The sequence below is a fragment of the Sebastes umbrosus genome, chromosome 5, assembly GCF_015220745.1.
Source record: "Sebastes umbrosus isolate fSebUmb1 chromosome 5, fSebUmb1.pri, whole genome shotgun sequence".
In the NCBI taxonomy this organism is placed as follows: Eukaryota; Metazoa; Chordata; class Actinopteri; order Perciformes; family Sebastidae; genus Sebastes; species Sebastes umbrosus.
In genome coordinates this window covers 30,006,153-30,031,634 of record NC_051273.1, presented here as the reverse complement: position 1 = coordinate 30,031,634, position 25,482 = coordinate 30,006,153, and the positions used below count along the sequence as shown (strand labels likewise).

At 40.8% G+C, this 25,482-nt stretch overlaps 1 protein-coding gene across 1 annotated transcript; it reads right to left on the bottom strand.

Annotated features, from left to right (window-relative positions):
* Nucleotides 1-729: 729 nt before the first annotated feature.
* On the bottom strand, nucleotides 730-23,672 carry rab3b (RAB3B, member RAS oncogene family). Its single transcript, XM_037770653.1, has 5 exons — nucleotides 23,226-23,672; nucleotides 15,755-15,979; nucleotides 7,725-7,843; nucleotides 7,510-7,634; nucleotides 730-4,285 (listed from the first exon to the last, which is right to left on the bottom strand). The coding sequence occupies exons 2-5, from the start codon at nucleotides 15,977-15,979 to the stop codon at nucleotides 4,101-4,103; spliced, it is 654 nt and encodes a 217-aa protein (XP_037626581.1). The 5' UTR covers nucleotides 23,226-23,672; the 3' UTR covers nucleotides 730-4,100.
* Nucleotides 23,673-25,482: the final 1,810 nt, after the last annotated feature.

Genomic DNA, 25,482 nt, shown 5'->3' with positions numbered 1-25,482 from the left:
TGCACTGTTTATTATTTATTTATTTTTTTGTTATGTTGTATAGTCTTAAATTGTGCAAAACAAATAAACAATAAACAATAACTAAATGCAAAACCATAAGACTGAAATACAGTTTTAGTCACAAAAAACAGCTAGTCTCATGAAGGCAGTCCTTTGCTGCCTTAGCTTTGATTAATAGCCAAATCTATGGGCCTTTTAAATATAAGAATATAATTACACATGTCCAGCTAACTTTAACTGTACATCAAACATAAATTTAAGCATAAATAAGATGACGTTTTTCAGGGCGTAGTAGTGTCTGCAAAACTTCCTTTTAAGCTGCATTTCACATCTTTATTTGTCGTATGCACAACAATTACAGATGAGCAGTCACTGGTAATCAAATTCTTCTTCTCATATATAGCCCATATTTATAGACCAAGGATGTATGCTATGTATTAAAAGAGCAAGTTAAGTAAGTTAAACATTAAGAGAATAAGTAAAATAAATACATAAATACTAATAAATGAGCCATCAAGGCACTGCATCACATTTATGCATACAATCCTGCAAATCTACTATTGAAGCGGTCTTTATTTGTTATCTTGTGTACACTGTATTCAAGTATTCAACTAATAGAAATACTAGTGGTAGTAGAAGAGGTATTTAGAATTATTTGCAGGAAAAAAAATAGTGTAAGAAAAAGTCTACAAATAGCCACACAGAGAAAAACTAAAACAAATTCAAATGTTATGATTTAAAGATTGTGATTTTTATTATACTAAATTGCATCTATAATATACAAACATTCACAATATTTTGTACAATCACTTTGTGCTTCTCCCCTGTACAGGAGTGAATTGTAAGACAACAAGTTTACATAAACTCTCTATATATTTTGTCCATGGTATACACAGCATAAAAAATAAATTCATACTCAACACCATTATAATTTCTAAATCTATCATTTACAAATTCACTTAAAAAATAATCATATGAAGACAATGTCAATATTATTGTATGTTTCTTTTATCAATATGAAGACACATGGTGGGGAGTTACACACAAAAACGTGCGCTGTGGTATAGCTATATAACAATTTGGCAGGATATTGTTTATTCCTATCTTCAATATTTAATAATAAATGCACAATTTTTTTTCTCCTTGTCTTCCCTTTTTTTCTTGAAGTCTTTCGAAAACACACACGTACTGTATCTCAGCTGACATGACATTATCAAAATATCACACTTCCGTCAAAGATACTGTACACAAACACAAAAAACCCTTACAACTGAACACGCAATAAATATGATAACCATATGCAACACAATGTTGGCTCTAATATCACACGCACACACACACATACACACTCACGTTCATGTAGGAAACACTGCGAACATGACGACTACGTGACTACACCTTGCTAAAAGGGGAAGGAGAGAACCATGTGCTCTTCACTCATCAGCTCTGCTCACATGTGTGCGTGAGTATAAAACACCCTCAGTATGGCGTTGGATTGAGTCGGCCAGTGCAAAAGCTGTAAGCCACCATGAAGCAGGGCTGCAGCGCTCAGCGGCAGTCTAGGGTCGAGTCTCTGGCAGTCTGGAGAGGAGACGGTTGGGTCTGATCTGGGTCTTGGACCTAGTTTATCTTTCTTTGTTTTTTTAATGTCCAGTTTGGTTTCTGAACTTTGAGAAGTTGGTCATTTACTCCTGGAAAGTCAAGGATTGAGAATGCACAACAGGGCTGATCTTAAGTCCTCAAACAAAGTGCTCATCAGATCTACGGCTGCAACAAACAACTATCTTCATTATCAATGGACTTCAGTTCTGGGCCCACTGATCTATTGGGCCCTTGGGCCAGCACGTGTTAGGCCCATTCAGTAATCCTTCCATGCCTGGAACACACAAACAAATATGATAGTTGTTTGATGATTGTTCCAGTACATAATGATTTGTCTCATAACTAACTCTACCCAATACCAACACTACTAATCTAAATGAACCCTGTTGGAACATCAGGAGGCACTCTGTTTCACTTTATGCTACAGAGCAGCATTAGACCCGTAATGTCATTCATGTTTTTGGACTGACTTGTGTCAGTCTTGGACTCGACCCGTTCCAGTCTTTGACTCGGAGGATTTCTGCTGCAGCCCTGCCCGGGAGTTGTGCTTTGGTGGTGTAGCCCTAAAGCGTCTTTCAAGCCACAAACAGCACTAAGTAAGGCCAGTAACAGTTAGTTAGGCTATAGGCATATTGTATTCGAGTGGACTCACTATAACTAGCTATTCGAGAAGCAGATCTAAACTGATGTTTTTCGGCGGATGACTCGCGGGTGAACGACTGCGACCTGTAAACTTGTGAAACATGAGCAGCTGTGGTGTGAGTTTCTCGTTGTGCTACACTTTGAGAGGAGAGGCAGTGCTGTGCTTACCTGTGGACCCTGCTGCCAGCTCTGCTCAGCAATGCACTCTCAACAAAATCTAATTTGGCGTCTCTCTATGGTTGTGTATCTAAAATGAAGCACCGCATTCAGCTTGGGGTAGTGTGCGAGGGCTAGTCAGGTGTTGGCCTATACATCTCAAAAGTTTTACACCACCAGAATTATTGTTGCTTTTCACCTGGAATTTAACAATGCCACATAATTGGAGGCCTTTTTTTTAGCTGTAGGTTACCGTATACCTTGTTGATACTTAGTCTCCCCATGACTGACGGTTACCCATAACACCTTTTTCTGCTAGGAGACATTTACATGTGTCTTTGCAGAAGCATAATTCCAGCTTTAAAGCTTGGTCACACCAGCATATTTCAATGGAATCGCTGCGATCATTGGATGGTCAAGTTGAAATTTGGTGAATTTTGACACACAAATTTGCACCATTGGCCAATGGCAAGCTATCTTATAGAGCCAACGATTTCAAAACAAAGGAAGCTTTCGTAGCTTATAGAGTGGTTACTTATTTTTGTAGGTTAACCCAGAAATTAGCATCACACGAGTTCCCTTGACAAAAAGTCAATGTGATTTTTCCATTGGGTTTTGGATTTTTGCAGAAAATAATCTTTGTAGCAAACACACGTTTATGATACACATTTTTTCCAGCAAGATAATCTCCACAAATGAATGCTAGGCTATAAACAAACTACACCGTAGTGGCATGAACCGCGAGTATTCACAACAAGGCTGTAAAGGCAGACGAGTCGGCGTGATGACGTTTTGTAGTCACATTTAGCCACTTATTAGCAACCGCCTTTTTGAAGACACATAAAAGTTTCAAAATTCACGAGTGGGATATCTACTGACGTATTTTATATATCGTAGAACAAAACGTTAAAATCTCTTAAGCTTGTGTTAACCACAGACCTTATTTCAGGCATCTATCTAAAAACCCATTCAAAAAAACAATCAACTTCGAGACAAGGGAACCGAAAGTGCTAAGATGTTAACTAATTTCCAGGTGTTAGGACTCATTCCTTCATCTTTAATATAACCATCTTCTGTCAGACAATAACCTCTTTCACACTAGAGATATGGTTTGCAGAAATGATGATACAAATACGTCTCTCACATAAAATGTCCAAACTTATTATCCCGTTAGCAACCAAGCTAACTAGCTTGGAGAATCATTGTAACTGACTAGTGCTAACATGTTTTCGCTAGCTAACGTGTTAGCAGCCAACTATCCCTGCAAATATTCTCTCATCACCAAACCTCTGGCATGACCTATTTGGCGAGGACGCATGGATGAACTTTGCTTTGACACTTTCTGGTGTGACCAGGCTTTTATTCTCCTCCTCGTATTAGGCTACATATTCTAGCTTGGCTTTACAACCTTCTCAAACACGTCAAATTAAATTTTGTTCGGAGTACACTGCCACCCTTACTGCTCCGGCTTCGTAAGGACCAACCTCGGATACTTGGGAACGGGAAGGGGATGAAACTGGCTATATAAATCGCAGTAGGCATAGTGATTATTGACTGCTCACAAACATGGACTGAAGCAGAGAGTGTGTTGAGGAATGTTACAATAGTTAATCTGTTTTTTTTTTCTTTTTCTCGAGAGCTTTGGGGGGGGAAGGTCAAGGACGAGGCGACAGCGGAGGGATGAATGGACGGTCGGATGATCAGCAGCACTTCTGAGGTAGCTGGGCGGGCTTGTCGGTCAGTCTGGTGGTCTTGGTGCCGGGAGCCACTGGCGCTTCCACGTCCACACGCTCAGACATCTTCACACAGATGATGTCCACCAGGCGCTCGAAGACCTGCCGCACGTTGATGTTCTCCTTGGCGCTCGCCTCGTAGTACTCAAAGCCTGCAGGAGGAAACAGAGGGGTTAAACAGTTTAAAGTGAATACATGTAGATTTGTTCATGTGCAGGCAGTCGTAACGAAGACTGGATTTAGCTAGGTAGGTAGGTAGGTAGGTAGGTAGGTAGGTAGGTAGGTAGTTACTAATCCCAGTGGGAATTTTGTACTGTTACAGCACTTTAATCCTTCAGCAAAAAAGCCAGCGGGCGCGCCTCTGGTGGTTGACTGGTAGTGGCTAGAAGGGAGCCAGATACTGGGGAAACTCTCACGAGATTTTTAAGGTTAGGTATTGACCTTGAATGGTTAAGGTTAAGCATTGACCTTGAATAGTTAAGGTCAGGCATTGATCTTGAATAGTAAAGGTTAGGCATTGACCTTGAATAGTTAAGGTTGGGTATTGATCTCGAATGGTTAAGGTTAGGCATTGATCTCAAATAGTTAAGGTTAGGCATTGATCTTGAATAGTAAAGGTTAGGCATTGACCTTGAATAGTTAAGGTTGGGTATTGATCTCGAATGGTTAAGGTTAGGCATTGATCTCAAATAGTTAAGGTTAGGCATTGATCTTGAATAGTTATGGTTGGGTATTGATCTCAAATAGTTAAGGTTAGGCATTGATCTTGAATAGTTAAGGTTGGGTATTGATCTCAAATAGTTAAGGTTAAGCATTGACCTTGAATAGTTAAGGTTAGGATCGGTCGTTTTTGCAGATCTCAGATCAGATTTGTGGGCTCCCTTCTAGACACGACCTTGTTGACCAGCCTGAACATGTAGCCTTCTAGCTACTGCAGTGTTGCCAGGTTTGTTCAAAAACGTCATTATTATTTGGGCGGTTGTAGCTCAATGGGTAGAGTGGTCGTCCCTCAACTGCAAGGTTAGCAGTTTGATCCCCGGCTCCCACTGTCTGCATGTTGTAGTGTCCTTGAGCGAGACACTGAACCCTAAGTTGCTCTCCGGGCACTTAAGAGCAGCCCACTTCTCCTAAATGCTTAGGATGGGTTAAATCCAGAGGTCAAATTTCATGTATGTACCTGTATGTATATGACGACTGTAATAAAGTTGATGTTTTCTTTTACTAGCCAGAAAAGAATATGAATATTGTAAAAAATTAGAAAACGTCCACACTATGACTAAACATTTTGTCAACCCACCCAAGCAAATTTTTTCATTTTTGACATAATCCATCCTAAAGCCACCCAACTGGGCAGAAAATCCCCCAATCTGGTGTGTGTTTATTGATACGTATGTAAAATAAATCCAGGATAGGATGGAATAAAAAAAACACACAAGATTATGATTATTTTTCGGGCTTTTCTCTAATAATTACCCTTTTCTTGTGAGGTGCTATAGTCTTACCTGTTCAGACCTCTGAAATTATACAAATTAAAAGGACAAAACACTTTTTGAAACTAGTGTTGACTTATACAGCAGATATATCTGTGATAAGGGGTCACATGTAGACACTGTTTTGTTTTAAGGGGACATTTGCGGAAAAGTTTGGAAACTACTGTCGATACTACTGTAAATATTTACAGCGCGATCTTTAGGCTTTTAAAGTCTTCCGACTTAAGTTGGGTGTGGTTTCATCCATTTGAGACTTTCAAGGTGTGCTTGCTGGATTCAGACTCTTCTTCCCACTTCATAAATATCTCTTTGTAACCTGGGATCCCAAATGTTTGAATGTGATGCTGTGAGACCTCACAGTTGCAGGCTGGAGAAATGACTTCAGTCATCCACTTTGTGCAAACTTTTTCATAGTAAAAAATTAAATGTCATCACTTGTAATCTTTCAATCTCCACCTTTAGCTGCCAACAAGAAACACGGCTTTGCTTGAGCACACTCACATTATAAAATACATTTCCCGACCTGGTCTGAAACATCTCCCTGAACAGTGTAAAAAGTTTTTGCAGCAGCCAACTCTTTTCTCAGCGTTTCAGCCTACAGTGATTACATTTATCAAAGACTTGTATCGGTGAAGAAATAGCTCCCAGTAGTGGATCTAAAACCAGTATTGTGCATTCTTAATTCAAATGGCTCCTTTGGCCTTTGGCAATAGGCAATACACTTCTACTATTTAAGTAATCCCCAGGGTGAAGTCACTTTCTCATGGAGTATAACTGTTCAGCTGCTCTTTCTCACAGTACAGATGAATAGGACCCAACCCAAATGTGCTGTTGTAATGTCAGCTAAGTAACTTATTATGTATCTTAGTGTATCTTTATTAAGTACATATCAACAGTGTTATGTTAGGAAGAAATAACTGATATTACAATTGTTATGCATTGGCTAACTAGCACCACACTGCAATACAAGAGCAATTCATATTCTTTATTTCTATGTCTTCTACATGGATTATCAACTGGTGAGGATTAGGGTTGTAAATCACAAGTATCATCACGATATTTGCTGATATCACAAAGTCTGCCACAATCGATTCAATTCAATTCAGGGGCCTGCGATCGATAAGAGACGATAACATATGTATATTTGACACAATCAGTTACATTTATATCAACTTACAAAAAGCAACTAAAATATGATTTGATGTTTTTACTGGGCTCTGTAGGAAGGAGGTGCACTTGGACGGAAATGGTGACACAGAATTGTGCCATGTGAATTTCAAAATAAAGGTGTATCTTACAGATGATGTTAGGTATCGATTTTCACTTTGCATCGCTGATACTGGATCGTTGATTATTGAATCAATATATCGATCCAGATCGATATCGTTACACCCCTAGTGGGGGCGCTCACTTTTTTGCCTTGTGCATCACCGCATGGCACTGAGTAACCATTACATCATTATTATATACAGCTGACAGTTATCTTTTGAGTCGGTGAAATCAGATGGTCGCTGATGAGAAGCTGCTTTTGTCCACTGTTGTCTGAAATCAATGACTCATTGTTTGGAAAATTTTCTGTAATAAATCTTCCATTTTTATAATTATAAACTGCATATGTGCCGTGCGAGACAGCAGAGGCTCATGGCTATTGTAGTATCTAGAGCCATCCACCAATTCTCAAGGAAAAAAACTGATTTCTGAGAAACGTAGTTGAAATCATTCCAACTGATGGTCAGAATATAAACCTATAGTATAAGTGATGTAAGTGATGCATTATCCTGGAGACTTTCTGTGTTTCTGTGTTGAGGAGATCTTTAAACAAGAACTCACAGTGGGAAAATACTTCATTAGTCATTATTAGTAGCACTCATGCAGTAACGTCTCACCTAACTGTTCGGCGAGGTGTTTTCCTTTCTCTGGAGGTACGATTCTCTCCTCGTCCATGTCGCATTTGTTGCCCACCATGATCACCTGGGCATTGTCCCATGAGTACGTCTTAATCTGAGTCGCCCTGAAAGCATATTTGAAATCCTTTATTTTGAGTATCAAACACACAGAAGCAGCATACACACTATAGCTTCCATGCAGGGCGATCTCGTACCAGTCCTGGACGGCGTTGAAAGACTCCTCGTTGGTGATGTCATACATGAGGATGAAGCCCATGGCGCCGCGGTAGTAGGCCGTGGTGATGGTGCGGTAACGCTCCTGTCCCGCCGTGTCCTAATAAACAACAAACAGCCAGTCACACATCTGATTTACTCAGGAATACAACTCAAAACTTCCCCTTGTGTACCACCTGTGTGTATCAACCGTAGACTATATAAGAAGTGGACGTAGTCACCATGACGTCACCCATTGGTTTGTGGACTGATGTTGTGAAGCCTCGAGTTCGGCATTTTGGCCGTCGCCATGATGTTTTTTTGCAACCAGAAGGGACACGAGAGGGCGGAGCTAAGTACAACTGAACGCTGAATAAGATATTTTTAGGCGACCAAAATGTTACAATTAACTTCCATGCACTGAAAACACACTGTGAAAGGGTTAAAGTTCTACGATAAAAACACGGAAAACTCCCAGACTGGAGAACATCGTGGTAGCGATCTGTCAATCACATCGAGCTCAGAGGGTAGAGTAGGTCATCCACCAATCGGAAGGTCGGTGGTTCGATCCCCGGCTCCTTCGGTCACAAGTCGAAGTGTCCTTGAGCAAGATACTTAACCCCAAATTGGTACTGAAAGTTTAGCCATCGGTGTGTGAATGAGGATTTAGATTAGAGTGTGATGTGGGTGAATGTATGACATGTAGTGTAAAGCGTTTTGAGTGGTCGGAAGACTACAGTAGAAAAGCGCTATATAAATGCAAGCAGCCACGCCCTAAAGCATACCCTGCTTTATGGTCTATTTTACTCTAAATGAACATCATGCTGTATTGAAGAAGACTTGAAACTAGCGATTGAGACCATAAACTCATTGGACTTTTTTTTTTGCAACCAGAGGAGTCGCCCCCTGCTGAGTATTAGAAAGAATGCAAGTTTAAGGCACTTCAGCATTGGCTTCGCTTCTCAGACCTGGAGGTTGCCTACTGGTATCTACAGAGAAGCATAATTACAGTTTTAGCTGCAATGCATGCATCAAAACAGCTATCTGACATTAAAAAAGCCAAGTGTAAATGCATCCTTGGAGCATTCGCAACAGATTGAAATCAGAGACGCATTCAAGCCAGATGCTGAAAAGGTGTTAAGGCATCTGTCTCTCCAAGACACATCAATTATCTTTACTCCTCTTGAAGTTACACTGCAGTTGCAGTAAAATTAGCCATTGTTCTCCCTGTATTATATAAAAGCAACTAAAAGGAAAGCAGCTCCAGCTATTTCAACACATACAGATGGCACACCAAGCTGCTGTAACATTTGTCTAATCCCTGATCAGTCCAACCACTGAATGATCTGTTTGTCCCACAGAGTTTGAATTGTTGGAACTACACTGTGCTACCAGTTACTCTTCAGGTGCATCACCACCTCCTTCTGGACTGGAGTTGTGCTGACCCTGATCTGCATTGCAGCCCGGGAAAACCAAGACAGATTGTATAATCAGATTTGTGATCTAGCTTTATCAAAAAAATCAAAGTGAACGAAATGACATCTGGATTTTGGACACACTCAAATGGTGATTTTGCAGTGACGGTGGTGCTATGGGAAAGGTCAGGGGATCACCTAAATCATTAGGATTTATCATCTGGGGTCTATTTGTATTTACAGCAAATATCATGGAAATCTGTCTGGTTGTTTTACGTTGAGCTCTGGAGCAGCCATCCTCACTGATATTCTGTCTATAAACTGTTGGACACAGTGTCCTGTTTACTGTGAGCAGGGATAAACCCATATCCCAACATACTAAGCTGGGATATTATCTGTTATATTCTGGCTTTCTAAACCAGACTGTTTGATTTTGGTTAATGGTGTTTCCATGGAGACACAGGCATTGATAACAAGTCTCCATCAGCTGCGGCACAAAAGCCTAATGTCACTCAAACATGTATGAATATATAAATCTTACAGACATGGAAACATTAAAATGAAATAAATTAAAGATACTAATTATGGAGCAATCATCATCTATCACACACACACACACACACACACACACACATACACACCTGTTCTCACCCCATAATAACACACAGCGATGTGTTGAGGTTGCAGCTTCACACTGACACTCACAGAAGCTCAATCTACACTTTACCACCTTTCACCCCGTCATCAATCTGTAGTATGTTCATTAGTCAACTCACTGACTGTCTGTGCTTCTTCTGCTAAAACAGCGAAATAAACTAATAAGCTCTAACCAACATCTGCAGTCTGCGTTCGTCCCTTTCCTTGTCTGTTTATGGTGCATATATCATCGCCGTGTTTACAGCTGCAGATATAAACTGCAGGTGCTGCTGTTACTTTTCTTATCTGTAGAATAAAAATGATGCTTCGGGGCTGTGTCGTGTGTGTTTGGGTCGCTTCGGGTACCGGTGAGATAGTGAAAAACAATCCAAGAAAGTGCATAACAGAATCATGAATTTGAAGGTTTTTCAGTTTTACACCAAAACATTGCAGCGGTTTATAATATTATGAGACAGGACTTCACAATGACAAACATTTTATTTTTTGTGGCAATGAAAGCCAGGTGAACAACCAGCGTTAATGTTACAAGGAGACCAGGAATGTGACCTTGCATGTATTTGATTGGCCTTGAAGCATGGCATCGCACTGCAGTCCAACAAAATTTGAGCCAGGTTCAACTATTTTGCTGCACAACCCTGAGTGTTTTTATGCTGGAGCCCCGAGTGGTCTCATTCAAATGAATGAGAGGGCTACATTGTTTCATGTAAGGATAATGCCATGTCTGTGAAAAGAATGCAGTAACTAGAATTATCGCCTCGCAGTTGTATGCTTCCCCCAACCAGTCAAGTTGCAGATTACATCCATATCTGTCCAAAATGTCATCACTTCATCATTTTATCCTGTTAGACATTTGTGTGAAATTGTCATATTAGCTTATGAATTCTTGAGTTATGGCCAAAAAAGTATTCTGTGATGTAACACTGACCTTGACCTTTGACCTCCAAATTGTAATCAGTTCCTTGAGTCCATGTGGATGTTTCTGCCAGATGTAATACAATTCCCTCAAGGTGTTCCTGAGATATCGCGTTCAAGAGAATGGGATGGATTTGAGGTCATAGTGACCTTGACCATTGACCACCAAAAGCTAATCACTTCATCTTTAAGTCCAAGCGGACGTTTGTGCTAAATTTGAAGAAATTCCCTTAAGGCATTCCTAAGATATCGCGTTCACAAGAATGGTCCAGACGGACAACCCAAAAACATAATGCCTCCGGCCATGGCTGTCAGCGCACCAATACATGGCATGGATTGGTAGAAGTAGGTAAAATGGGGGTAAAAGAGAAAAGGAAAGGGACAGAAAAGTACGGAGCCCCCAAAAGGTTGCGGTGGGAATTATTCCTCTGAAACTCTTTTGTGTAATCTTGCATTTATTTTTTGCTTATCTTTGTTCATCTTTGTCGTCTTTGTTTTTAGGTGTATGTCTATTTCTATCTATCTTCCAGAAAAATGTTCTTAGAACTGTGAGCATCGAGAGCAAATCCCTCGTATGTGTGGGCAACACATACTTGGCCGATAAAGCTGATTCTGATTCAATACATTTTGCATTCCCTCTGATCCACAGGCTGAGCTGTATTATGTTAGTATTAAGTAGTAGACTTCCATTGGTTGTGACCATAGACGGTATATATAAGAAGTGGACATAGTCACTGTGACGTCACCCATTGGTTCATGGACTACGGTTTTGATGCCTTGAGTTTGGCATTTTGTCCATCGCCATCTTGGTTTTTTGGAACCAGAAGTGACACGAGAGGGTGGAGTTAAGTACAACAGAAAGCTGAATAAGACATTTATAGGCGACCAAAATGTTACAATTAACTGTCAAGAACTTAAAACATAGCGAAAGGGTTAACGTTCCAAAACGAAAACACGGACAAATCTCAGACAACTGTGATAGCAACCTGTCTATCACAATGTAACCGCGCTCTGAAGCATACCCTGCTTTATGATCTATTTGACTCTAAATGGGACCATAATTTACTGCTGGCCATTTTAAAGAATGCAAGTTTAATGCCCTTCCGCATCGGCTTCACTTTTCAGAACCCGAGGTTGACGCCTGGTTGTGACCGCAGTGCGAGTTGGTGCACCCTCAGCTGTGGCTGCTCAGGCTCAAGTCTGTTTATTGGAGCTAGCATTACATTGAAGCTACTGTATGTTTTGCTAACACATCAGTCATATCTGATAGAAGCACAGCAGGTTCAAATCCAGTGTGGCTTAACGATGCTTTCTTGGCAAATGTTAACAGGGGCAGTAAAGAGCAGTCACAGTACAGCTACCATAGCCATATTCATCATAGATTCAACCACAACTGCAGCCGTAGCCCGATCAATAACCACATCTACAGTCACAGCTTCAACCAGCACAGCCAGGCAGAGCAGCTGCAGCTGAATGATGATGACATAATGATTACCATATTCTTTCTTTGTAAAAATAAAAAAATCATGCTCACATTCATGACACTGTGTGTGCTAGTTTATTCTTGTTCTCACTGGGGAGGATGAGGTATCAGGTGTCAGCAATATGCTTAATGTGTTGGAAAAGTGTAAAAGAACATTGAAAATGCAGAAATCAGGGGGTATGAAATGGACTTAAGGATAAAATAAAACATCAGGGACACATGGCTTTGGATTTTGTGCAGCTAATCAGTTATAAAGACTTTGGGTGCTGTCAGAGTGTGAACATCTCACTGTTTAATCTCACAGGAGGAACAAAACGCCTTCATCTCATTTTAAGACTCTTAACCGTCTTATCTGAAGCACCGATCGATCCGCAGCCGCCGGCACCGATCGCTGCTCCACTGGAACAAACCAGCTGAGCCTCAATGTGACTTTCACGCCCGTCCACAACATTCAGCCGCCGCCATCCTCCACCATTTCATCCTCATACCACCACAGCTGGTCTGGATGCAGTCGTTCTGCTAAATTTAGCCCTTTTGTGCTTCGCTTCCTCTGTGCTCATTCAACAATCTCTGATTTTCTCTTTTTCTTCTTGGGGGATATGGCGAGTGCTCGTTTGCATTTAATTAATTCACATTTGATGTGGAGCGTGATTGTGAGTGTGTGTGTGTGGTTGCGCAGTATAGCGACATTCATCATCGAGGATGATAAGCAGAGCCTCAGGCAGTGACTGATTCCTCTCAGTTTAGTTGAAAGCAGAGAGAAATGTGTGTTTGATTCCCACAGAGGAAGAAATCACTGCACTCCATGGCCAAAAGTATGTGGACAGCTGAACAGTGCGACACCATGATCATTTATGTGCTGCTCTATCGGCCTCTCCATTCTTCTGGTTTCAGACACAAGAGCATTAGTGAGGTCCAACACTGATGTTGGTTGATCAGGTCTGGCTCACAGTCGGTGCATCAGTTCATCCCAAAGGTGTTGGACAGACCAGTTATGGACCAGTCAAATTTTTCAACTGCAAACTGGGAAAACTATTTCTTTATGGAGCTGGCTTTGTGCATGCTTTGGAAGAACATTTGAAACAAACCGGGAAAAACACAGAACCAGAAAAGAAGTACACTGGTATGTGGACAGGGCGGTCCAAATCCATCAGTGTGGTGGGACAATCCTGTCTCTTACAAATTACGTTCACATACAACTAACCTGCATTTTTAATTACGTTTTGAGGGAAGCTTATTTTCTCCCAGTTTACAGTCGTAGTTTTAAACACACGGTTAACATTGTAAATTGAAACAAAACAAAACAAAACAAAAATGCAACCAAACTACTTCGTTGGGTTTATTTAAAAAAACATCATGGTTTGGCTTAAAATGACTATGTTTGTTACGTTATTAAGCTATGGACGTAAATTGAAATAAGTGAATGTTGAATTTTAGTGTCACATGGAACATGAACAGTGGTCTCCTGGGTAAAACTCCTGTTTTTTTTATGCACCCACCACCTCAACCCCTCTCTAAGTGGACTTCCGTGTACTATAATTACAAACATATTGGTGATACATCAAAAACAAACATCATCCGCGAAGAATATGTATCCTTCCAGCGTATTTCCAATGCCGTTTCATGGGGAATGACATTTTTCAGAGACAGGGCTGTGTGGGATTAACGCAAACTGTTTCCACTACAAATCAACTTCTTTAAAGAGTTTTCTTCAAAATAAACATTGTTCTGTTACTGTCCAGCCACCCTAGACCAGATAAGAGAGAATCTGAGTTGATAAACTAGAATTACTGCCTTGCGGTTATATGCCTCCGCCAGCAAGTCGTTGCAATTTATATCCATGTCTGTCCAAGATGTCATTACTACATCATTTTATCCTATTAGACATTTGTGTGAAATTGTCATAACTAGCATAGGAATTATTGTGTTATGGGCATAAAGATGTTTTGTAAGGTCACAGTGACCTTGACCTTTGACCACCAAAATCAGTTCATCCTTGAATGTACGTTTGTGTCAAATTTGAAAAAATTCGTTCCAGGCGTTCCTGAGATACTGCGTTCACGAGAATCCGTACGGACAACCGAAAAACATAATGCCTCCGGCTACGGCTGTCGCCGGCACATAAATAAGGTTACAATACAGAAGCTTCCATGACATTTTTTTGTCACATTTCCATTATTATGGAAAGCAAAATAAACCAATTTATCAGAATTTCTTATTTGTGCACTTAAAACAAACCTATGACTTTGCCTGGCACCTCCAAGTACCCATCAACCAGTTTGTGGTGATTTGACTGAACGCAACATTATTTAAGAAAATGCATCATGTAAGCAAAATATAATCTAAATTAATGCAAATGACTTAGTTGATATTATACAAGTAGTTTGGTGCAAATTTGCAGTCAATCAAATTACCAAAACCAATCGGCATGCAGTGAACCGGGGCTCCTGGGGGCAGCTGCCCGCTTGGCCCAGTTGGTGGTCAACTAGCCTCAACCCAACCATATCATAAGATTAAAGAGTGTCACCCATCCAGTAACATCCAAAGGGTTCATTATTCTGACAAAAATAAAACAAAGATTTGTTTTTCGTTAACATTCAACAACTACAACTCCCATAAGGCTTTGGTAGCATGCCTATGGCTGAGCTAAAGGCAATTCAGTATTCATTTTAGCCAACCCGAAGCCTGCTGCTTGATTGTTTGTTGCAGTGTATTGTTTATGCGTGTGTATATGTGTGCATTGTGTCTATTTTTACTCATCACTGATGTGCTTTCAGATTGAATCAATCGGCTCTGATTAGCTCTACTTAAAGCACTATCCCCCCACCTACCACACACACACACACACACACACACACACACACACACACACACACACACACACACGCACACCAACACACACAAACACACACACACACACACACACAAACACACACACAGCACCTCATCCACCTTCATCCCCAGCCTCCCTTCCTCCCCCCTCCAGGCTCCTCTGTCCCCTGCCGGGTCTCAACCTCTTCGCCCCAAGAGGTCTCTTTAATTGCCGCTGAAGACAACACTGTTAGTGTGTGCGTTCGTGCGCGCGTGTGTGCGTGTGTGTGTGTGTGTGTGTGTGTGTTGGCGAGAGAGTGAGTGAGCGTGAAGAGCTGCTGCCATGGCAACAACATCACCAATGATGATACAAGCTGTAGAGCACCAGAAGTCTGTGTGTCTGTCTTTTCTTTTATTCTCCTCCCAGCAGCTTGTTGTTGACTGAGAGCAGAACACCATGTTACACTGCATCACTCTGTACGTTACAGTATATTATATCATGATATGTTACAGAATGTTACAGTATATAATATGATATGTTACTGTACGTTACAGTATATTATATCATGATATGTTCCTGTATGTTACAGTATATTATATCATATGTTACTGTACGTTACAGTATATGATATCATGATATGTTACAGAATGTTACAGTATATAATATGATATGTTACTGTATGTTACAGTATATTATATACTGTCTGTTACAGTATATTACCTATGAAACAAACATAAATCCATCCATCCTCACCCAGATCTGCAGCTTGATCCTCTTGTCGTTACGATACACCGTCTTCACCTTGAAGTCGATGCCCACGGTGCTGACGAAAGAGTTGCTGAAGGAGTCGTCGGCGTAGCGGAACAAGAAGGAGGTTTTCCCAACGCTGCTGTTGCCGATGATCAGCAGCTTGAACATGTAGTCAAAGTTCTGGTCGGAGCCGTCCCGCTGGCCGAAACGCTGGTCTGCCTTCGCCATCTGGAGGTTTGGTTTGAGCAGACAGAGAAAAAACACAATGAGTATCATGAAAATCCTTCTAAACAAGGGCAACATTTCCACTGGGGATGACATGTCCAAATCCCTTTTCACAATCCATGTTTCATCCTCCCCACTTTCACATTCTTTTGCATTTAGGCCTATACATAAAAGGAAGATTTCAGACACAGCTCATCTGTTTGGTGAAGCTTGTCGAAGCTCAGGGCCAAAAAAAAGTACTCACCATCCTCTGCTTCCTTTCAAAAGACAGAAAAGGGGTTCCTGAGACAAGGACTTATTCTTGGTGAGCTAAACATTATTTCAGTCTTAATGTCTTAATTTCAGCATTAATGTAGCAGCAAACAACTATTTGATATGTAAAGATATATAGGAGTAATGTAGCAGAAGAATGAAGTCAATCTCCCTTTGTGTGTGTTGTAATCCAAGCTTCTCCGTGCTTTGTTCACATAGCCATGCCAGTTGCACATGCCTTTTGGCGCATGTTCGTGCATGTGAGCGTGCCCCACTGGCTAGCTTGCTCTACACCATGCTCATATGGTAATAACAGCTGACAACGTCGTCCCGACTGCGGAAGCGTAGCACCCACCCTTCGTTCCCCCCCAGGTAGACACTGTTAGCTCTGTCAGCACAGTTGCCGTTGTTTTCACTGTTACCGCTGTCAGCACCGCTAGCTGCGAGCCGCTGGCTCAGCCGTCGCCATGTTGAGAGCTGTGCGGAGGCAATAGAAATTCTCCCAATCTCGCATTTAGCACTTTTAAAGTCTTTGGATGCAGTGTTCATTTTATTTTATTTTTGGTGTTTGGTGTTGAAAGATTCGAAGATCTATCTCTTATCTTTCAAATGAAATTTTTAGCGAGGTTAGCATTGCAGCATTTCTAATTCTTTTGTTGCACTCACTGATCGAATTAGGCTACACCGCGGCCTTCGGGGGAACCCTATTTTTCGGGGTTGAGGGGTGGGAGAGTACTGTACACATGCCGTGCATACAGTTCAACACATTTCAATTCAAAGACAATATTTAGCCCAGGACAACAAAGACACAGGAAAAATATTCACCGTTGCAACGTTTTTTTTTAATCGCATCACTCAAAAAACAACGCACAGTACGTAACGCGCTCATGCATGGATGGCCACAGCAGGAACGGACAGTATTGTGTTTATTAGACACAAATTATCAGAAATTGTTTTGCGCCAATAAACATGCACGTTGACAAGTGCTTTACTATTATACTATTATTTATTATTATGTATTTCAGGATCCTAAATATACAGGAAAATATAAATTTATACAGAAAAAAACTGTGGCAACAAAATTGACAATATTTTAGAGGTCCCCCTAAATTTCTCAAATTAGGCTTTCTGGGTAACTAATGTCTCTTTCTGGGGAGCCAAGCTCCACGTAACTCCTCGTATTTCCAACCCTCGTTGGACTGTTGTTGGACTGATGGAAGGCATGGTAAGTGTTTTTCCTGGTTAATTAAAATGCAGAAAATAGCAAAGTTCCTGTATTTATTCACTTATTTTTTCTCTGATTGAAAAACCCACAAATTTACTGTGCCCCCCAACAGTTCTGAACCAAACCAACATCCTTGTATAGAAAACATCACCTAGGATGACAATGACTTACTGTAATAATGTAAACAACACAGATGGTTTATATGCCCCTCACAGGGTAAATACCCCATTTAACTGAAGAAAATTGCATTTCTCGTGTCTTTTGCATGTGAAATAAATTCTTTGCATGGTAAACATTGTATATATGGCAGGTGACAACATAGACAAACCTATTTTCAGCTGTGGAAATAAAAATGTCCTGAATAAAACCAACAAAACCGTTGCTTTGAATTCAAATGGGGTTTTTTTAATGACTCTTTAAAGGCAGTTAACATCTTAACAGGTTTTATTTTTGTCACTTCAGATTAAATGTTCCTCAGAGGAAAAACGTCCGACCTCTATCTGTGATGAAACCTGTCGAATGAGCCGAAAACTGCGCAAAGCTGTCTCCTCTTTGTTCCTGGAAAGCTGACATTTTAGAAGTTTTCACCCGACTGCAGCCAAACATGACTCAAGCACAAAGAGCCAACAAACCGCACAGCGTGTTAAACAATGACACAGTGCAAACACACATTTCCTGTTAGACATCACCTGTCAAGTCAAATAAAAGCCTGAGCTGCCTTAGTGGTCGACCTTGCAGACAGGTAGAGGTCGCTGTGAAGGACTGAGTGAATGTGAGCGGCAGATGAGTCAGAGCTGAAGATCCTGCTGGGTTCAATCTAGCGTGGATGGCTGTGCCAGTGGAGACTCATCCTCTCTGTCAGCGACCGGGGGAGGAAAGAATATACAACGAAATCCATCTGAAATGATGATTCTAGCTGTGCTAGATATTCGCTTATAATCTCTGGATTTATATGAGACTTATCATGTGATTCATTTGGTGGAAAATAACTGACTTTCTGCTGCATGTCAAGAGTGATTCGAGAGAATTTTTTTGATTCAACGCAGTCTGTTTCTTCCACTCAAATTGAATAAAGTCTTCTGCAGCATCTGTCACTCCAGTGCTTCTGTTTTCTATTCAAGACCTGTCATGTTATCAGTTGTTTATGAGACAGACCGTCCCAATCATACTAATCTTTTTTACTCTTTTACATTCATTTTAGGATTTTCAATATAAGACAAATGCTCAGTACATCAGTTGAACAACACAGCAACGATTAACTTCACAAGAAACAAATCAAAGGACTTATTACCAGTTAATTAAGATTCATATACACAGCAATAGAGGGTACACACTTACACCACTAGTCCACAGTGGTGGAATGTACATTCACTCAAGTGCTGTATTTAAGTGCAATTCTGAGGTACTTTACTTGAGTATTTCCATTTTCTGTTACTTTGTACTTCTACTCCACTACGTTTTAGGGGTAAATATTGTACATTTATTTGTAAACTTTACTTACTTTGCAGATTCACATTAATACTACAATATATAATTAACAAATACATTGTTGTATTATTACAGATTAAGATGAGACAAGAGTTTATCGATCCTTCAGGGGGAAATTCACAAGCTAGTATATAAAGTAGTTCAAATTAGCCCCACCTTTACCAGCTGCAACATTAAAGTGATGAACATATTAAAGCATCAATAATCATAATTCAGTAATATTATATATATTATTCTGAAATTGGCCCTTCTGCATTATGAGTACTTTTTCTTTTGGTTCATTTCTCTGTAGGATCCTTTCCATAATGTTGACAGACACTTATAATAAGAATCTGAGCCTGTCAGTGGCAAAAACAGGCACTTTTAGTGGATGTGAACTGACGGTGCCAGGTTGCCCCAAATGATTACATTACTACTCGTTTAGCGGCTGGCGGCTGCAATATTCTCCCTCAATACTGGACCAATTTCAAAAAGGGTTGTTCCCATTAGTCACGTAGATACAAAAACATGGGAAAATAGGATACAGGTTGAAAAATACCAACGTTATCCTTTAAGTAAAAGATCTGAGTACTTCTTCCACCTGTCAGTCTACCACCCTTGAGGTAGTCTACTGTAGTACAGGGTTCCAAAGTTTTTCAAAAATCTCAGTCTTGTTCTTACTAGAGAACCTTAAAGGATTGGTAGTGCTGTTCAAATACATTTTTTGTCAAAGGCTAGTTGTTGAAATTCTCATTACATCCAGACGATAATCAATAAATCAAATGCTCTGACAAAAAAAGAAAAGAAATGGATTGTATTAAGCCCGTCCAATCATTTAATTTGGCACGAATGTAATGATTGGACGGACTACCTACCTGCCTGCCGGCGTGCACTCTGTCCGTGCACTCATTACTCAGCTTGACAGCTGTGAGTACTAACAATAGCCATGTTCCTTGTTTACGTTCATTATGATAATTTGGGGGAGTGGCTTTGGAGGGAGGTCTGAAGGGACGGACTGTCAGTGTTGCCGACTTGGTGACATGGCCTGAGTTTATCGCTTGGTTTGCCAAAAGGTAACTCACATTCTAATTCTACACTCTTCCAATAAGTAAACAGTTTCCAAAGAGAATGTGTCGATGACCCGTCTGCCGATCAATCGTACTAATCTTGTTTATCATTTCATACACATTCACAATGGAAAATGTCAAAATGGAGTACACTGATGAACAAATGGCAGCTTGTTGGCTAAAATCACCGGATCTTCGAGTGTGAATGCTAGAAACATTTCCATATTAAGTTTCAAATGAACACGGACGCAAATGACACTGGCAATGTCAAGTTTCACAGAGAATAAAAGCTTTTTAGCCTCTTTTAGCTCCTATTTTTGGTTTTGCAGCACATTTCCTGTCTGGTTCAGTCTCAGCTGTTTTAAAGAGCCAAATATTCCCCTCAGGAGTTTGTAGAGACCAAAGGTGGAAACCTTCAAAAACTCAGGGACGTCTGGATAAATAAAAACGGTCTCAAGTGATTCTTTTTTTAAAAAAACTTGTCCTTGGAAAAGATTGTGAGGATTTCAAATTTGAAATCGGCTTTCCAAAGTTGCAGTTTGATTTATGCCGTCAGAAGCAACTGAATCCATAAATGTTGAATTTAAATACCACAGACTTAAAAGCACTAAAATGTTATTCATTTTCTGATCTAAAAAAACAACAACTACTGGATGCATTGCCGTGATTTTTGTGCAGATATGCGTGTTCCCCAGTGGATGAATCCTAGTGACTTTTCAGTGCCACCATGAGGTTGAAATTTTGTGGTTTTGAGTGAAATATCTCAACAACCACTGGATGGATTGTGATGAAATGTGGTTCAGATATTCATGTTCCCCTCGGGATCATTTGAAATAACTTTGGTGATCCTCTGACTTTCCATCTAGCGCCATCATCAGGTCAATATTTTAATGTCTCCAATACTTTGGTTTATGACCAAATATCTGCAGAACTTATCACATTCAGCCTCAGTTGTACTTTGTGTTTACTGCTATAATTCCTGCAGCTAACATGCAACACTTAGATGGTGAACATGATAAACATTATAGCTGCTCAACATCCGCATGTTAGCATTTAGGTCAACGCACCACTGTGTCTAAATGGAGCCTCACGGAGCTGCTAGCATGACTGTAGATACTAAGTTTGGTTATTTAAAGGCGCTAAATGCAACATTGGGAGCATTTCTATTGGCTCCCCACGGCTCTCAACATGGCGTCGGCTTAGACGACGCTAACAGTGCAAACGACAACAACAGTGCTGACAGAGCTAACAGCGTTAACATGGGGGGAACCGGAGGGTGGGCGCTACCGGTGATGCAACATTTGCGAACGACCCGAATCTTTTGAATGTCTCTTTGGCACGAACGAAGGGAACCAAGTTGTAGGCCTACTTGAGAGCCGTTCTTTTTATCGTTGTGAACAAATTTCACTGCCTGCCCTAGATCCACAGTGCCGGGAGACAGGTGGAAACGCCTCAAAGCCACACACAGAAGAGAGAGAGAGAGAGAGGTGGGTTGGAGCAGAGAAACAGAATTGTCTGTCAACCGGCCCAAAGAAATGAGCTTGAGGTGATGTGAACAGCCAGGCTACTGCTCGCACGAAAATTGAAATATCGCGGCACTTCTGCCTCCTATGACTAAAGAAAAGAACTATGAGCCATTTTTTTGAACGGCTCTTGCAAAGGAACAGAGCCATAAGATCCAGCTGCCTTCAAAGAGCCGTATTCGCTGCCTTAACAACATGATACATACAGCCCACAGGATAAGAAATTTGCTCTTCGCTCACCACGACGTAGGGCGCAGAGCCTTGCAGAAAAGTGTGCAAGGAATGCCAATCACTCTTTCTAGGTAACAACAACAGTAGCAGCTGTTATCTCATTGGTAATACTTTGAAAGGTCAGAGGCAACCAAGGTCAAAGTTGAAATAATGTGAACTCGGTGGCAATTTGGAGCGGTGCGCCCTGCCAAGGGTAGCGCTTACGCCTAGTCGAGTGGGACCGCTCTCACCATAGGAAGACGATGGCACAACCAACACAGAGCGGTTTTACCACTGATCATGTGTGGGCGGCTTAACCACCAAATAGCCGTGAGCTAGCCAGCGTGGCACGCTCAGATGCACTAAAAGTACTCTGTCAACACCGCTGTGAGAAGCTTGGATCGCAACACACACAGAGAGAGAGTGACTTCATTCTCTGCTCAGGTAGACATTACTCCTCTATATCTGTTATTAATGCTCTGGATATCGTATAGAGCACCTTTAAAGCTAAATCTTTAATTTGGACAGAAACGTGTAGATAAAATCATATGATATCGATATTAGAAATAATAATATTGAATTATCCTCCAGCACCAGTAAAAAAAGCACCATAAAAATCCCAATGAGGCCACTTCAAACTCACTATGGCCACATATATTATTGCATAAATCCTACCTTAACAACACCACCACATTAAACCACAACCCTACAGAATTAACATATGGAAGTATTCATGAAGATAAAACTCAACATATTAACAAAGCACCACACAGCAGCAACACTAAGAGATACAACCTAATACAAAGATACAATAATGTACTAAAATAGCAATACTATTATTGGAATATGACAATTTAGGATGTTTGTTCCATTGTGTTTCATTACAAAAACACAAAGTCATCCAAGTACAATAGGGTCATTTTGGGAAGACTATACATTCCTATGGGGGGGGGTAAAATATACAGCAGATTAAGACATCATCATCATCATATGGCCAACAGAGGCTCAACCCCCCCACAGAGAGCCACAGACGCGCTGCACCTGTCAGATTATTATGGGATATTATAGGAACATTGGGTTTTATTGGGTTTTACGGCTGACATGTATAAACTATAAAACACCAACGGGGTCCATATAACAAATAATTCAGATTATGATAGAGGTGGTGCAGGAAATTGACAACCTATATCATTAAATCAATACATTATAATCAATATTATGCACCATATAGGAACACTGTGGGTGCCTATAGATGTATGATAAGGGATATTATAGAATATTTTATACCCATATCTACTATAATGACACTAAACCTTAATTTAAGGTGATTATACGAAGATTGCATGGATATAATTGGTGCTCAGGTGTGATCGACGTTTCTGGATAAATATCAGTCATCAGGCCTGTGTGTGTGTGTGTGTGTGTGTGTGTGTGTGTTTGTTCATTAAACCGGTGTTAAACGGTGTTGTGTCACCGCCGGTCATCTGTGTCTGTTTGTCTCTTACCTCTGCTGGGCGGATCTGATGCTCTCTCTCTCTCTCTCTCTCTCTCTGCACCTGACGGAGGCAGCTCTCTACCTCCAAAGATAACAGGCTAGTAATAATAAAACCAACAAATGTATCCTCAACAGCAACAAAGCGTCCGATCTGATCCACTGATCCGTCTGTGCAGAAAAATCAGGAACACCTTCTGCGTCGTTTGCAATCAGCAGAGTGGAAATTTTTTTTTTTCCTCCAGAAACGAGGTGAAATTGGCTGTAAAACGTCTCCTCTCCGCGGTGCCGCACGCAGCTTCCTTTCCTTTTACGCACGGCGCTACGCTGACATCCTGCGTTAATTCAAGGTGGAGCGAAGTGATGTGGGAATGTTTTGCAAAGGCGTCTGCTGCCTGTCACCTCCTCCCACTAAAAATAACCACCACCGGCTTCTCTGTGAATGAATCCTCTCTCTCTTTCTCTCTCTCTCTCTCTCTCTTCAGGCTGTTTGCAGCTCCTCTCCTCCGCCCTATCACGCGGCAGATTTGCGCAGACGCGCAAGCGGCAGGAGCGGCAGGAGCGGCAGTCATTTGCGTGCTATGACTCATAACTGAAGCGGTGAGGCGTGTAATTGCTTCAGCATCAGTAAGAAAAAGACATCGGACTGAGGAAAAATAGAGGGAAAATCTGCCTGTTTGTGCTGCTGCTGCAACAACAGACATATAAACACACACAGGTGTGTTTCTGCTCTCTGCTGCGTCATTTCACAGTCAACACACCTGTTCTGACGTTTTAATGTTGCAGTAACACACTAAACAGTGGTTGATGTGATTGGAGCTGAAGACTAATTCATTATTCATGGAGACTAAATTAGTTGATAACAGCTTTGCTAATCGATTAACTGTCTTTCATCAAGTGGAAATATCAATGGTGTTTCTGCTTCCAGCTGCTAAAATACGAGGATTCAACATTAACCTTCTGAGACCCACAGTAGACCCGTGTTTGTTGTCTTTCACTCTTTAGGGGGAGATAGCAGGTCACCAGTAGATGTCACATAGAAGTGGTGAACATCATCTGAAAGCTGGGATCCTGGACATTAATTTGAGAGGCAGCTCAGCACTGTGTGTCAAGTTGTTCTAGTCATAAATCAGAAATAAACATGAATGAATGAATGAATTAATGAATGAATGAATGAATTAATAATTATTTAAAATAAATTTTAAAAGTCTATAAAGGTTTAGAACATTATGATAGAAGTATATGACGGTCCTCCCCATGCTCTATTATGTCTCATAAGTTATTGCAGCAATTTTTGGGTTGATACTATTTGTTACACAGATTTTTTACCATTCTAGAATTGATAAAAATAACCAATAATACCTCCAAAATACCACATTAGACACCAAGACCTTGAGGAACACCATAGAAAAGGCCATGATGTGATTTGGTATCGAAAACTTTTAACATTTGGAGATTTCTGCAAGAATTGCATTTTTTCTGTGATTGGATGGCAGAAACCCCCTTATTGTCAATCTACCTAGGAAAGCCATCCATCGTCTGAATGCTCTAGGTCTTTAGTTTGTGGCTGTAAAGTTTCATGAGGCTGTGATTATCCTAGAGGTCACCACAGGTCATTTTATACAGAGAGGTCAAATTTAAAAAAAATTTCTCAATACAATGAAATGGCTACTATGAGGACTAACATCATCACACATGAACACAGTTGGGCTCAGTGGATCCACAAATATATGTAATTCCAAGACTGTTTAGGGACCCCAGTATGCAGAAATATTCAAACACACCATTTTAGAATAGGCAAAAATAACACATTTATACTGCATTCAAACAACTGCATGATTTTTTGCCCCAAACTACATGTGATTATCATAAAGTGGGCATTTCTGTAAAGGGGAGACTCATGGGTACCAGTAGAACTAATTTTCATTCACATATCTTGAGGTCAGAGGTCAAGGGAACCCTTTGAAAACGGCCATGCCAGTTTTTCCTCACAAAAATGTTGCCCGCCCGCAATCCCGGGAGTCTCAGGGGGTTAAATACAGACTAACCAGTACTAATGACTAATAGTAATTGACCACATTAACATAGCGGCAATATTGCTCTTACATCACGCTCAGGGTGGGAACGAGGTGGAAAGGAATCTCCCGGAGACTAGTCTGTCAGACAGCTAGCTAAATCCAAACAAGTCCAAACATTTGACTTGTCTCACAAACACACAAAACAGTAAGAAAATGGCCCCCAAAGAAAATCTTTCCCAGGGCCGCCCCCGT

Coding starts and splice junctions, on each gene's coding strand:
- rab3b (XM_037770653.1), bottom strand. CDS start 15,979: ATGGCGAAGGCAGACCAGCGTTTCGGCCAGCGGGACGGCTCCGACCAG. Junction 7,844..15,754: donor GGATCAAGCTGCAGATCTGG/GTGAGGATGGAT, acceptor GTTGTTTATTAG/GACACGGCGGGACAGGAGCG. Junction 4,286..7,509: donor ACACCTCGCCGAACAGTTAG/GTGAGACGTTAC, acceptor TTCCTCCTGCAG/GCTTTGAGTACTACGAGGCG.